The sequence below is a fragment of the Notothenia rossii genome, assembly GCF_949606895.1.
Source record: "Notothenia rossii genome assembly, chromosome: 1".
In the NCBI taxonomy this organism is placed as follows: Eukaryota; Metazoa; Chordata; class Actinopteri; order Perciformes; family Nototheniidae; genus Notothenia; species Notothenia rossii.
This window is the reverse complement of record NC_136912.1, coordinates 16905751-16919806: the sequence shown is the minus strand read 5'-3', so window position 1 is coordinate 16919806 and position 14056 is coordinate 16905751. Positions and strand designations below refer to the sequence as shown.

General features: G+C 40.0%; 1 protein-coding gene across 1 annotated transcript; it reads left to right on the top strand.

Moving 5' to 3' along the window:
• The first annotated feature begins 1928 nt into the window (after window positions 1-1928).
• LOC307047183 (uncharacterized protein) lies at window positions 1929-13078 on the top strand. The gene is made up of 11 exons (XM_079693953.1): window positions 1929-2430; window positions 3091-3453; window positions 3835-5769; window positions 6368-6456; window positions 6573-6631; window positions 7125-7288; window positions 8399-8564; window positions 8666-8857; window positions 11235-11456; window positions 12413-12572; window positions 12654-13078. The coding sequence occupies exons 1-11, from the start codon at window positions 2388-2390 to the stop codon at window positions 12726-12728; spliced, it is 3468 nt and encodes a 1155-aa protein (XP_079550079.1). The 5' UTR covers window positions 1929-2387; the 3' UTR covers window positions 12729-13078.
• Window positions 13079-14056: the final 978 nt, after the last annotated feature.

The window sequence follows — 14056 nt, the reverse complement described above, 5'->3', positions numbered from 1 at the left end:
GATTATTGCACCCTCTGCTGTACCGGAGTGGATATCACTTGTTTGCGTTTAATGAGCGTATTTTGCCATCTACCGTAAGGGAGTGTGTAGCGCAGGATCTAGTCTGTTGTTATTTCTGGAAATGTGTCTGAGAAAAATAAATGTGTCTATTTAACTGTTTTTCGTATCCCTTACCAAGTCCAGTCTTCCCCTGCTGGGTTGGGGTTATAAGAGGACCTGTCAGAGAAGACATTGTAAAAACACTTGTTGAAACTCATCACAGAAGTGACAGTCCATTTTCTTTTTATCTGTTCAGAAAAACTCAAGGCTACCAGGGCATCTGGAGTCAGGTTACTTCAATATGTACTTTAGAAATAATGGAATTTAGCCTGTGTATCTTTCCAACTTTACCAAACTTCGTTTTTTTTTAATCAATGAGTTTTAGGCTTTATATACAGTCTATGGTTTTAGGTAGGTATTAGAACACAATTTTTGACGCTAATAAACATTTATATCTGGCTCTTGAAGGCTCTGAAGTGAATATACATCCATTTGTTTATGACCGTATTTATTTATTCTTTCTTGTGTTTACCTATTCCTTTATTTATTTCCAATTTGTGTTAATATGTATTGCTGTATTTATTTCCACATTTATTAATTAAAGTTTTTTTCACATTGATTAATTCTTGTATTCCTTTATTTATGCATTCGTCTATTTTTGTTACTCATGTTATGTTCTGTCCTCCATAACTGTGTGCTGTCAAAATCACATCACAGCAAGACCTATAGTTAGACGTTCATTAAAATAAAAACAGATTGATGGTCCAGAGGTCTATGCATTGGATTTTCATGCAGGTTCTCAAGGTTCAACACTCAGGGCTGGTACATATCTTGTCTCCTGCTATGCTGATGTTAAATCTGGAAAAATGGTCCCCACGACTTTTTCGACAAAGTTAGGCCCATGTAAATCTTACACCCTCCCAGTAATTATTTCACTGACAAACCCAGTTAGCATTAAAGTTATCCTATTATACTCTTTTTAATCAATATTATTATAGTTCTCAGCAGTGTTCGAATGACCCATTTGCTTTCGGGGGAGCCCTATTTTATTTATTTTTTGGCAATCATATAGGCAGAACAAAAATATGTATATGTTTCCTGCATTAGATCAACATTGATTGCCAATACCTTGTTTGGTAGGTCATCTTTTTTTCTCATCTCCGAAATCTCGTTCACCTTTTCGTGTGCCTGGCTCTTATGGTGCTTATAAATCTTTTACCGCAGGTTATTCTGTTGATCACTGCTGACTTTTCCCTGCATCCATTATTGTGAAAGGTGCACTCCGGTGGGTTTTTCTGCCAGCGGCAGGAAGATCAATATACTTTTCGCCTCTTTGCAAATCTCACATCCACATTTTTTTGCCGCCGTAACCATAGCAACGTAAGTAGCGTAAAGAATGCAGCGCCGCCACGTAGCCTACAGATGGCAACACCCAGAAATATTCACAAATATTCAGAAACTGTAATGAACAATGACTATTATTTATTTCAAGAACGTTTAGGCGCAAATGCGGCGCAATTTAACGCGCCACAGTTTCGCGGCTGCGAGTCTCCGGCGCTCACATTTCACGCCCGTTAAAATTGTTATGACATCATAAAGTGGTCAAAATCTGATCAGCTCATTTTCAGACAGGTTTATAAATAAATGGATCAGGACAAATGAGCAAATATTTTTTCCTGAAACTTTCAGAATCTCTTTACAGAGAGGGGACACATGTTTAAAAGACATGAAAAAGTGTTTTTTGCATAATAGGTGACCTTTAAAAAGAGAAAGAACTATAAGCCTTGGAAATGAAAGGAGCCACAAAATCTGGTTCTCTTCAAAGAGGCCTAATGCCCACGAACCTCCTGTCTGACCCGCAGAGGGGTGCATGTGAGGCGCTAATGAACCCGCCCTGTCATATCTTCATGCCTCCTGTGGTAAAGGTTTCCTGTGTTGCGTTTAAGAATGTGTGTAAAAACCAGCTCCTGCCGCGACCACTAGATTCCTCCTTCTCATCTCTGGAAATGCTGATTGATTCAAAGACTGCAAGAACAGCCTTGGGGCGCAAATAAAACCTCTCTGTCAGTACCGGACACACACGCACACACACGTGTCTCTAATTTAGGGGACTGTGCGTCGCTTGGTCATTGACAGCAAAGTGGTTTCCTTTCGGAGGAAATGATGGAGAAGGAAAGTTTCTGACGCTCTCCGTTTAGTTGGGACTATCCGCAGGAAAACAGGGGATTATTTTTCGCTTTTCGGCGTCTGCTCGTACTCATAACGCACACAGACTGTAAATCTGAAGAATCTGTACATGGATTTGGGATTTATCAGGTCTGCGACACTGAAATGTCTCAGGATTGGAAATGCAGCTCCACGCCTGTCTGTTGCTTTTTATTATCACAACAGGTAAGCAAATCTGCCAGACGAGTTTAGCATGTAGGCAACTCTTTTTGTTATCACTGGACTTATATCGGACACACTTTTAAGATAAAACTGCTGTTTCTTTTCAGTTACTTTTGCAATAGTGCTGCTGTATTGACAGAAAAATGTTTGTTGGTGTTAGTTTTAAGGGTAAAAACCTGTATGTTTCAAGCTCAGACTCAGACTCGTAGGTTTCATCAAAATGTTGAAACGATTAACAAACAAGGGGGAATCTCTTTGATATGTTGTCAACATTTGATTGTTTTCACTAATTTTCTCAAATCTCTCTTACGTTTGCTTTTACCTTTCTAATCCCAAATTATTTTTATTTTAAAACAGTCTTCAACTAACTAACAACTACTATTTTCTATACTAAATATTCTGCTGATTCTTGTCTCAATTAATCGTTTGTTATATAACATTTCATATATTGATACAGAGAAAAACATGAAACCTACGGTAAATATTTGAGATAATAAAATACCTTTAGAATACTATCAAAATATTTAGCAATTTCTGTCTATTGACTTTTTTTCTAGCATGCATTTCTTTCAAAACTTGAATTTATTATATCTTCATCATCAAGATGTATGCCAAAGTGATACCCTCTCTTACCATAACCTTGGTTTTTTAATCTTTCCTCAGATAAAACATTGGCCTTGTTGCACCAACACTGTGGGGGAAATGTCCGCGTGGACAAAGAGCCTTCTGGTCACATCAACCTCACTTTACCTGGACTTATTACTGACACCAACCAGTCTGAAAAAACCCTACCACCTTCAAACTGCACTTGGACGATAGATGTTCCTCTGGGTGTGACGGGACTATTAAAGTTAGTATGGTTGGAGAGTGGTTTGAGCATGTCAGTGCGATGTGTTTTGAACGAAGAAGACAAAGTCCTCAAGAGCGGGGAGACAGCTCTGCTCTCTCTATGTGACGGAAACAAAGCCAGCTTCACTTGGACAGGAGCAGGACACTCTTCAAATGCATTTCAGCTCTTCTATTATGGTGAGAAACCTTTACTCAATTATCTAGTTTGACTTATTGGGTCAGAAAGGCCCCTTCCCTGCACCATCATCACGAGAGTTTGATCTAATTGTTGTAATTACATTTGGGTCAGACTTGTTTTAGAGTTGTTGTTTTTTGGGGTGATTTTGTTGTCTAAATGAGTAAAGGAAAAATATCTGTTTACAGAAGAACACTATCTTAATGCTTTGATTGTATAATGTTAAATGATGGAATTCCATTGTGCTTTTAGCTGTGAATCTACGGAAAGTTCTTATCACGCTCGCTGTGGTGTGGGAGAAAGAGATATGTTGTGTTGTGATTTCCACTCTATCTCTCCTCACCCTGTCCCTCTCTGTTTTGTGTTTGTTTCTGGTCATTCAGTCCAGGAAAATGGGAGGAATTCCTCGGAGGACAACAACAGCCCACATTCAGACCTTTTGAGTTGGTCTGAGTCAGGAACCAGTTTCACAAGCACAGCTCCGATTGGTCAAGATGTGGTGAGCGGAACAGAAGGGGGCAGAGGTCGTATGTACGAAGGTCTGGAGCAGAGTTATGGGCCTCAGTCTGCGTCTAGTCCCTCCTCTCAGGACCAGGGGCTGCTGCGCCCCACCTCACCCCTGCAGGGACTCACTGTGGCTGGGAGAGGCGATAGGGAAACGCTCCCTCTTCCTGAGGAAGAACCGAACAATGGAGCGGATACATCTGGAGCCGCTCACCTCGCTGATGGCAAAATGTCTGCCAGAGAGCGGACACACCCCTATTTTGAGCAAGCTCTAAGCACAGATACACTGTTTCACACATCACACACACCAGAAGGAAAATTACATTACGAGCTCCCTCGTACACAGATGGCACTGACACGTGGCTCTGACACTTTGCATGGCACAGATAAACACAAATATACAGCCACATCTAAACTATCTACACCCACACAAGATCATCTACGCTCCAGGGTCCCATCTTTCACCTCCTCTCCCCCTGAGCAACCTTCACGAACAAACCGGGAGATTAGCACCATCCCAATCCCACGTGGTGGAGCTGTAAGTGGGGCATCTGTAGAGAAACTACCCCATTCCTGGAGGAGCCAGCGAAGCACAGACAGACTTCACTCTGATTTGACCTCCACTGTCACCTCTGATCCTTTAACATCTTCCACCGACCTTCAGCAGAATGACTCAAGCAGCACACGCTCTCACACTGACCCCACTGCATCATTATCATCCTTACAGGAACCAAGCAGAACTCATTCATCCACCACCCACACAACTGAGCCCGACACCTCTGTTGGTGCTGTGGAGGCTGCTTCATTTAATCTAAACAGTACTGACTCATCTGCATCATCTGCGTCATATGCTACAAGTCAAACGGTTGCGTTCAAGGCCTCTGATACATTTGAAAACACAGAGATGATTGACATTCTTAATTCCACAGAGAGTAAAACCAACTCTCCACAAAGCACAGAGAGCTTCACACACTCGCCATCTCCTGATGCATCCTCCCCATTTACCTGGACAAACAAAGAAGAACAAACAGCGACACAAAGAAATGAAGTAAATACAGAAATGGCTTCTAACTCTCTCTCCTCATCGCCTGACTTTACCAAAGTCGATGATGGCACTTTGGGTTTCACAGATTTTTCTTCTACACCCAGAGAAGATCTGACGTTGGGAGATGTAGTTACTGACACGAAAACGTACACCCTGCCTTCCACTAATACACTCCTACACGACGACTCGCCCACAAATTCACAGACTCCCGTCCTTGTTTTGTCCTCCAGTATATCCATACACTCATCAACACCTTCAAACACCCTCCAAACACACACTACATTTCCTGTTGGTTCACATTCAACACACGCACCCCTGTCTTTGCCCTCCATTACCACTGACTCCGCTGCACACACACTCCTCATCGACCACAAAACCACGCCTATACCCTCACAAACATCTTCACACACAACTCATGCACAGAACCACCTGCCTTTACCATCTTCCACTGATGTCTCAGTCACACATGAACAGCTTAACAACTACCTTACTACTACCCAAACTCCTCTGGTCTCACTCACAACTGTAAAAGCAGATGATGGAAAAAGAGAGATAGAAGTACAGAATGAGTCTTGGCAGTGGGTTTCCAGCAGCACAACTACACAAACTCCCACAACTGAAGCTCCATCCTGGACAGCACCATATGACAGCAAGGAAAACCATGTGGTATTCACACCTTCTGTTTTAACCTCCGTGCCCAATTTAAGCTCCACAACCAGTCAGACACCAAAGTTCTACATTGTGCCGGACCAACCTGCAGCCATCAAAGGTATGATAAAGATTTGTGTGGGATTTATAGACTAGTTAGGATGTTTTGAAGCGGGGATTTATGAGTCACTTATTCATGGTCAATGTTGGCTAGTAACGGATTACAAAAAAGTAACTATTATCAGCCAAGATTGCATTTGACAAGATCTGATTTTGATTTCTTGATGAGTTTGATTATGTCTTGAAACTATAGCAACATTATTCTCTTGTGCTGCAAAAGCAAAGTATGCAATGTCACTTTTCATCTTGAAAATACAACAGTGATGCACTGTGGTAGCTTACCTGGTAGAGTGGGAATTTATCACTGTACCTCTTGTCTGAAAACTAACCCCTCTAGCTGCATGTGATCCTCTCTCTCCCCCTTTCCTGTCGGTTTTATCATTGAAGACAAAAAAATCCCCCCAAAAGTAAATAAAATATATATTTTTTAAAAGCCTTGTAGTTCAGATTGACAAAAGTCACATCATCTGTACATAATACAATGACCATCAGTTGGTAACAAATACAATCCCACTTCAAAACATCCAAACTATCTAGTAAATAATATGTTTTGGTGTCTACATTTGTTGTATTTTTTTTTATTTGCTTGCTATGTCCAGTCGAGTCGATTGAGCTGCTGCTTCAGATCCTTGTAGAAGATTCCAGATCGGCTTTTACTTCTGGTTTGGAGGAAGACACTGCAGCCTGGGTGAGACTTATTCAAACACACACCAGCAGGCATAAAACCCCAAATAAATCCATAAGACAGCTTTAGAGTCTTCTTTAGTAGCTGCTACAAAGTTATCCCTCCCTGTTTTTGTCCAGGTGGATCCATACCTACGGAAAGTCCCGGGGTTCAGCAGGCTGCTGGGAGTCTGGAGCAGGTAAGGTGTTTAAGAGGGCACATGTACTTAAACTAAACTGCATTTAGTCCTCGTGTGTGCCTATGTATAACCATTGAATTCAAGTCACAAGTTTTAACCACATTGACATTTTAACACCCTACAAATCAGTTGCTTATTTACACATCCAAAATATGTGTAACTTCCTTAATTTAATGTCTTGTTCCTGTAAATCAAATGCATTCCTCTTTTAGCTATGTTGTTGCCTCCTAATTCCTAAGGAGGGAAATATTTAGTTGCTGAATGTGTCACTATGTCCATTGGCTAGTTGGCAGCTATCTGCCGTTCAGACATACTGTACATCCAGAACAGCAATTAGTGTCGTAAAACAACCTTCAGGGTTTCTCAGAGATGGCAAGGTTTTACATTTTCTGAAAATTGGATGACTCCAATACAGTGGAAACCCACGAGAGGCACACACTGTGGTGAGGTTATGTAAATAGAGGTGCTGAAGGTGAATGTGTTGCTGTTTTAGTGGCCATGCAGTGCAGAGTGTGGTGGAGTTTAAAACCAGCGGAGCTCTGCAGTGGCTCGGCATGACAGGACCCTCATCACTGTTGGAACGAACAGGACTATCTGAAGCTCTCAGCGAGGGGAGGAGCTTCAGATCATCCAAGATTACCAACATCACACTGGGAGGTAAGCCTGGGTTGAGATGCCCACATACACTTTAAAAAGGCATGTTTATGCTTTTTGGGGGTTTCCCCTTTCTTGTCGAGTGTTATATAGGTTGTTGTGCATGCAAATGGTCTGCAAAGGATAAAACCCCAAAGTTCCCTCTTGAGGAAGTTCCTGTCTCTCTAAGCGGTTGACCAATCACAACAGAGCCAGCTGGCTATCCAATCAGAGCAGACTGGGCTCTGTTTTCAGACATAGGGTGAAAAGAGGGGCTGCAGCACAGGCATTATGAGTAGAATAAAGACCTTTTTGAACAATAAAGCATGTACTCATGTCACAGTAGAGGCACAAAATACAAATATGAACCTGAAAATGAGCAGAGTAGGGTCCCTTTTAACAAAGATGGCTAACTTTTAGGCCGCCCTGTGCATGTTGTTCGCCTTTCTTCCTTGACTTTCCTCTATCCTTGACTCTTTTAATTTGAAAACATTTGATAATGTTGCTCTGTTAATGAAGGTTAAAAGTCCAGGTTAAAAGTCCAGGTTAGCAGTCGGTCACAGTGTCTTCATTTATCTGAGAAGAAATTCCACCCTTAACATGCTTACTTAATTACCCCAGTTACAGATGGACTCATGCAAACATCGTAACTCGGTTGGGCTCGCAGTCCTGTTCTGAGAAATCTGATTAACATGTCTGGCTCATTGGTATTACTATTTAACTTGTTATTTTGGCATGTTATCATCTTACTGTACTCATTTTACATTTATTTTTATGTATGCAAACCTTTTCCAAGTCTTTGTGGATTGCTTTGCCTTTTTTTTTTTTAAAGGTAGACTTCATATTTAAGAAGAAAAAAAAAATCCTTAGTAGCTTATGTATTGAAATTGGCTTACTCTTGCTCCCTTTTCAGACTGTTCAGGACGCGATTACCTCTGTCCTTAGACAGTTGCATTGCATAGGTGAAATCCCCCAAAACTAATGTGGGAAAACTAGAAGTCATTATAGTCTTCGTTAATGAATCCAACACTGCCACATAAAGGGTAGGGAAGCACTGAGACTGACTAACACAATGTTGTTTTTATGTAGATATAATGAAAATGTGGTAAACACCCGCCTCACTCTTTAACACAGGTCTGCAGGGTGATGTGTGTGACTGGTTACTACAATGTCCAGCAGGCTACAAGTGTGTGATTCAGCCTGGCACCACAAACTATAGCTGTTCTTCAGTCTGCCACTTCGACTACTGCCACCACCAAGGAATCTGTACTCACCACCCGGGACAACTTCCAGTTTGCCGGTAGGAGCACACAGAGGCACTAATACACTCAATCATGTTGTATCTTTCCGTCTATCCAATAATGTTTTGTGCATGTAATTATCCTTTTCCTGGTGTGTCAGCTGCCTCGTAGGAGTGGACTTCTGGTACATGGGTCAGAGGTGTGATCTGAGGATGACTCGAGCGCGTCTCGTGGGCGCATGTCTTGCCATCTTACTCGTCATGGTGACGATGATTGGTATTCTGGCTCTCGTTGCAGTGCGGCGCTACAGAGCCATTCTGATCCAGGCCAAAGTGGATCAGACTCGGAGCAGGTATGCCCACATATAATTACTGTGTTTGTGTTAGTGTGTGGTGAACAGTCCCTAAATTACCAAAGTAAATAATCAATACATATATTCTAAGAATAATATTATTAACAATAACAATGATATTTACTTTAAAAAAGCAGTTTGGAAAGCGCTGTGACAGCTGTTGCCGGTTTCCATAGACCTTGCATGGCAGCTACGCCGCAGGCACTAACTCTCCCTCTGCTCTGATGTGTTTTCAGTGTAAGGCCAGACAAAAACAAGACAAAATTAGGCGTAGTTAAAGAAAACAGATCCAAAAAAAAACAAGTCTATAAAAAGACAAAGAATAAAAGCAATAAAAAGACCACGTCACATAAAAGCAAGACTATAAAAATGGGAAGAACATAACACACACATACACACACACACACGTTTGTTAAACATAGACGACAATACCACAATAGACACTTTGTAGAGAAATCATGTGTTGTGACACTTACAGTATACAGTATGGCAATAATTGAATAAACATAAATTGTAATTGCAGTTGTGTCCACTAGGTGTCATAGTCTGGCTGCAGAACCACAGACTGTGATGAACGTTTTGCTGAAGACTTTGGAAAATGTTGAGACATCCAGACTTAATCCAAATGCTGCTGTCAGCCCTCATTTTGTACCATGATGCGTTCACTGTCATCACGTCAAGTCTGTTAGGGTGCTGGGCCAGGAAGGGATAAATGTGATTTTGGACCTGGCAAACTATTCTATTCTTCTTTTGTGCCGCCTGAAATTTGCAGTTTAAGTTAACTTATCGCATTAAGTTAGGGAGAACATTCAACATTGGTGCAGTGTCCAAATCAGAGTAGGTACTGTAGATGTATGTGTCCACATTGAAATACAATTCTGAGTTTACTACTGTTGGGCTGCAGAGATACCGACATAGCCTTTGTTATGTTCAGATCCTTGTCGCAAATAAATGCTAATTAATGCTAAATTATATTGCAAATAATAAAATTGCATTTAGACCTTTTTTTCAAACTGTTAAGGCCTACATCAAATACATTTAAATCAAATATGAAAATGTTGGCCTATGAAATGTACGTAGTTCACTGGATTAGACATTATTGTGTCCCTTGATAGCCCTGTGTGGACCTGATACATTGTAGGTATAAAAGCGCTTTGAAGTGTTGACTTCGGGTTTCAGCCTTGTGTTGTGTAAAGACACTTATGTTGTCATCTGAGTGGGGCTGCATGGGCGTTTTGTTTACCTGAACTGAGATACTTTACTACATCCTATTACTGAGATTAACGTCTAATAGTGGGTACAGATTTAGACGGAGAGATTTCAAACTCTGTGAGGTTAAGCCTTAAATCAACAGTATCTCATTAACAGTAGGGAGAGAGCTTCCTGTCCAGAGAAAGTTTGACCCTTCGATCTGAGCTTTACTTCCTCCAGCAGCTCCAGTCGGAGAGCACATTCAGCTGACTGTCGTTTGAACATCTCCCCAACATTGATTCTATTTTTTTCCTCAACACTTTATTGAGCCATGTACTTTGCAAAGAGGCTAGAAATCAATGAAACAACCCACCAATTAGACTGTTGAGCCTCAATTGTCTCTCACTAGTTGAACATGTGTCACTGGGCTGCGCGTAGAGACGTATTGGATGGTTTTTAACAATAAAAGTATTTTTTCTTCTAACCAAAGCAATAGGAAAGTAATCATGGTGGACACAGTAACATTACATGGGATAAAACGGATATACAGAGTACTCAGATCTTTTAAAGTAGTAATACCAGTTCAGAAATACTCTGTTGAATGTAAAGGACCTACATTCAAAATATCACAAGTATATTATATAATATGTATATATAATTAAAAGTAGAAAAGTATTAGCATTAAAATATACTTAAAGTAGTCAAATTATTTTTTCTGCACAACAACCTGTTTTATAGTAATATATGATATTAGAGTATGATTGATGTGTCCATCATTTTAATGTTATAATTGTTTTTTAACATACTGACGGGTATCTTTTGAATTCTAACAAGGGGTCAATAAAGTGTATTTTAATCTTTTTTAATTATATCTTGCATTGTCAATCATCATGTTTTCAATGTAACTAAAGTTATCAAGTAAATGTTATGGTGTGAAAAATAAAATAGTTTCCTCAGAAGGAGCAGCTGTATAAAGAAGCAAGAAAATGGAAATACTAAAGCAAAAAGTTCCTAAAAATTACAGTACAGTACTGAATAAATGTACTTAGTTGCTGTCCAACACTGTATATAAGTATGAACAATGTTTGTCTTACTTAAACCCAGATCAAATTGAAGCAGAAACAATAAATGAATACAATATATAAGTGTACCCTGTAAATATTCATCTTATTATTTTTTTATGCAGCTATCGCAGGTTCAACCATTTTGACGAGCTTTCAGGGCGGTTCTGGTTGCGCTCGTGGGCCGGATCAGCTGACTCACTGGATAATCCCGCTTTCACACGCTCCAATGAGCTGCTGCACCTGCGGGCGCTCGACCGCCCCTGCTGTTACCACGACGACACGTTGTCCCTGGCCTCCACCTCTGCCAGCCATGGGACACGCATCAATACAATCTACCCGCAAAGGTACACACACACAGACACAGACACAGACACACAGACACAGACACAGACACACTAAAAGTCAAATATCACACTTGAATGGTCCAGATACCTTAACAGTATCACAAAGTTATGGATTATGCTGGAATAAAAGGTCTGTCTGTCCTCCTCAAACTGATCTAAATGATATGCTGTATCTCAAGTTGGGTTCTTACAATAAAAACCTGTAATTTTAGTTAAAGTAATGCTGCGCTAGATTTCATTACCTGTTATGGGATGTTGCCCCTTTTTTAAGCATTAGTAATCATTGTATTTCTCCAACAAGAGCTGTCATTAATTGCCTTTTTGTCCTGTTTAAAATCACATTTCTGCGATACACTTTTAGGATCTTGATTTTTTCTACCTATCTGTCTGTTAGGTTTTTGGTCTTTTGTGAAACCATGCCGAAGATATTTCTAGAAAACCCAAATTAGACATAAAGAAAAACTGGTCAGGATGTGAAATAGCATTTGTAAACTTGAGCACTTTTAAAGTAATATGTTTAATGCCAGGCCAATTGCTTAAAAGAAATAGAGGGCAACATTTCACCGCTTCAACCGAGTCCAGACAACTTAAATTTGCATTCACAAGTAATTAATTGACACCATTTGAATATGGAATCATTCATATAGCACCTTTCTAGTCCTCTCAAAGCGCTTTAACACTACACGCCAACATTAACCCACTCATACACTGATGGCAGGGCTGCCACAGTACCAAACTGCTCTACTGATCTAATGCTCATTGACACACTCACACACCTTTTGAGACAATTTGGGTTTCAGCATCTGGCACAAGGACACAGGTATAATATACAACGATAATCTATAGTTAACAATGTTCTAGGATGTATAGAAATCTGATTTTACAATGAAATATAAATATGGAAATATTGACACACAAATCATACAAATGATGTTTTGTCTGTGTATTCCCTGTAGCTCTCAGTATGGTTGGAGAGGAAGTGAGATGAGCATGGGGGATGGGGTGTTGGACTCGGGTAAGGCCAGTGACCTCTCTGTGTGTAGCTGGCCTGTGGAGCCCATCCAGTGGACTCCATTCCCACTTCTACAGCAGCTGGCCTCCCACAGGACGCCTGCAGTGAGTGTTTCACTTTGTTTGTGAGACATAGAGATAGAGATGTGTAATTCAATATATTTAATGATGTGTTGTTTTCACCAGGTTAGAGTGTCGAGGCCGCGGTCCTACTGTGAGGGCATGGAGCTGGTGGACCTGGGGAAGAGCTGGACTGCTTGACAGCATAAAGAAGAAACAACTCAAATGTTGACACTGGTATTTTGCAGCTCATTCTTGCATATTAGGTCTTAAATGTTGTAAAGGTTCTTGTTGTGTTGAGAAAAACGTTCAAAAGAATAAGTGTATATGTGTATATAAGTGTATATTTCGTCAAATTGTTACCTGCTAAATGTTTACTACCAGTTTGAAGCTGCAAAATGTTTCCTATATGCAAACTCCTATAAGATTTAGAATATCCTGAAAAGATGGAAAAACAAAGATGCTGTCTAATTGTCTATGGTGCAGAGTCTTATATAATGCTTTAATAAACACAAATCTTACTCAGGGCAACAATAAATGTGTTATTTGTTTTTCTGGCAGTTAAAATGTCCGTTTTTTTGCATTTAAACATACTGTGCTTTCTACTCTGAGGTCATTGCATGACAAAGATTTGTATTTGTGAAATACAAAAATGTACACATTTTTCAAGCACAAGGGCAGTGGAAGTGCTCTATACAATGCATTAAAACATTTCACAAATAGTAAAGTATAAACCATTCAAACGCAAATAAAGAATACAAAATATTTAAATTAAATATTTGTACTCAAAATATATACAAGTTTGTTCTCGGCGAACATTGATTAAGTGTACTACTAACCCAGGTTGTTCTTTGTACATCGTTTAATAATTCAGTTTTAAAGTACACTCGAAACTAAGGTGTGGCCCACATTATTACTGAACCTAATCATGGTGCCCTGTCTGATAATTGATCATGCTCATTTAATCATATTCTGATAAAGCAAATAAAAAGTAAACAAATGACACTATTTGAAATAAATCTATTTTTAAAAGGGGTATGGGAAAATGATTTGATCTTATATACTCTATTGTTATAAATGACCTATGGGAAAGAATATTTTGCCTATAATGGCCAATGTTTTTCCTCTGGCTCCCAAGCTGGCCATGGTTCAACCTCCATGTTGTACATAATAAATAAATGATGATACTCCAAGATTAGTTTGTACTCTGGTAATGGGTGAACAGAATATCAAATCAAGCGAGAGGGCTTATATGTTTAAAGTCATGAAGGGGTCTATGTGGGCCTAAACCACTGTAAAGTCTTTGTAAATTCAACTCAATGACACACTGCTTAATCAGAGGCCGGGGAATTAGTGTGATGTGTTGACTTGTATTTGTCAGTCTGGAACTTGTATCTTCTAATATTACTTGACAAAGTATTACACATACCTTTGTTCCTCTCTCTGACTCACTTGAGCACACACACACACACACACACACACACACACACACACACACACACACACTTACTCACACACAAGCCACACCT

Bases quoted from the DNA above. Each gene is read 5' to 3' on its own strand.
- LOC307047183 (XM_079693953.1), top strand. From the start codon at position 2,388: ATGCAGCTCCACGCCTGTCTGTTGCTTTTTATTATCACAACAG. The intron at 8,565-8,665 runs GTAGGAGCACAC...CTGGTGTGTCAG, and splicing joins GGACAACTTCCAGTTTGCCG to CTGCCTCGTAGGAGTGGACT. The intron at 11,457-12,412 runs GTACACACACAC...TATTCCCTGTAG, and splicing joins AATACAATCTACCCGCAAAG to CTCTCAGTATGGTTGGAGAG.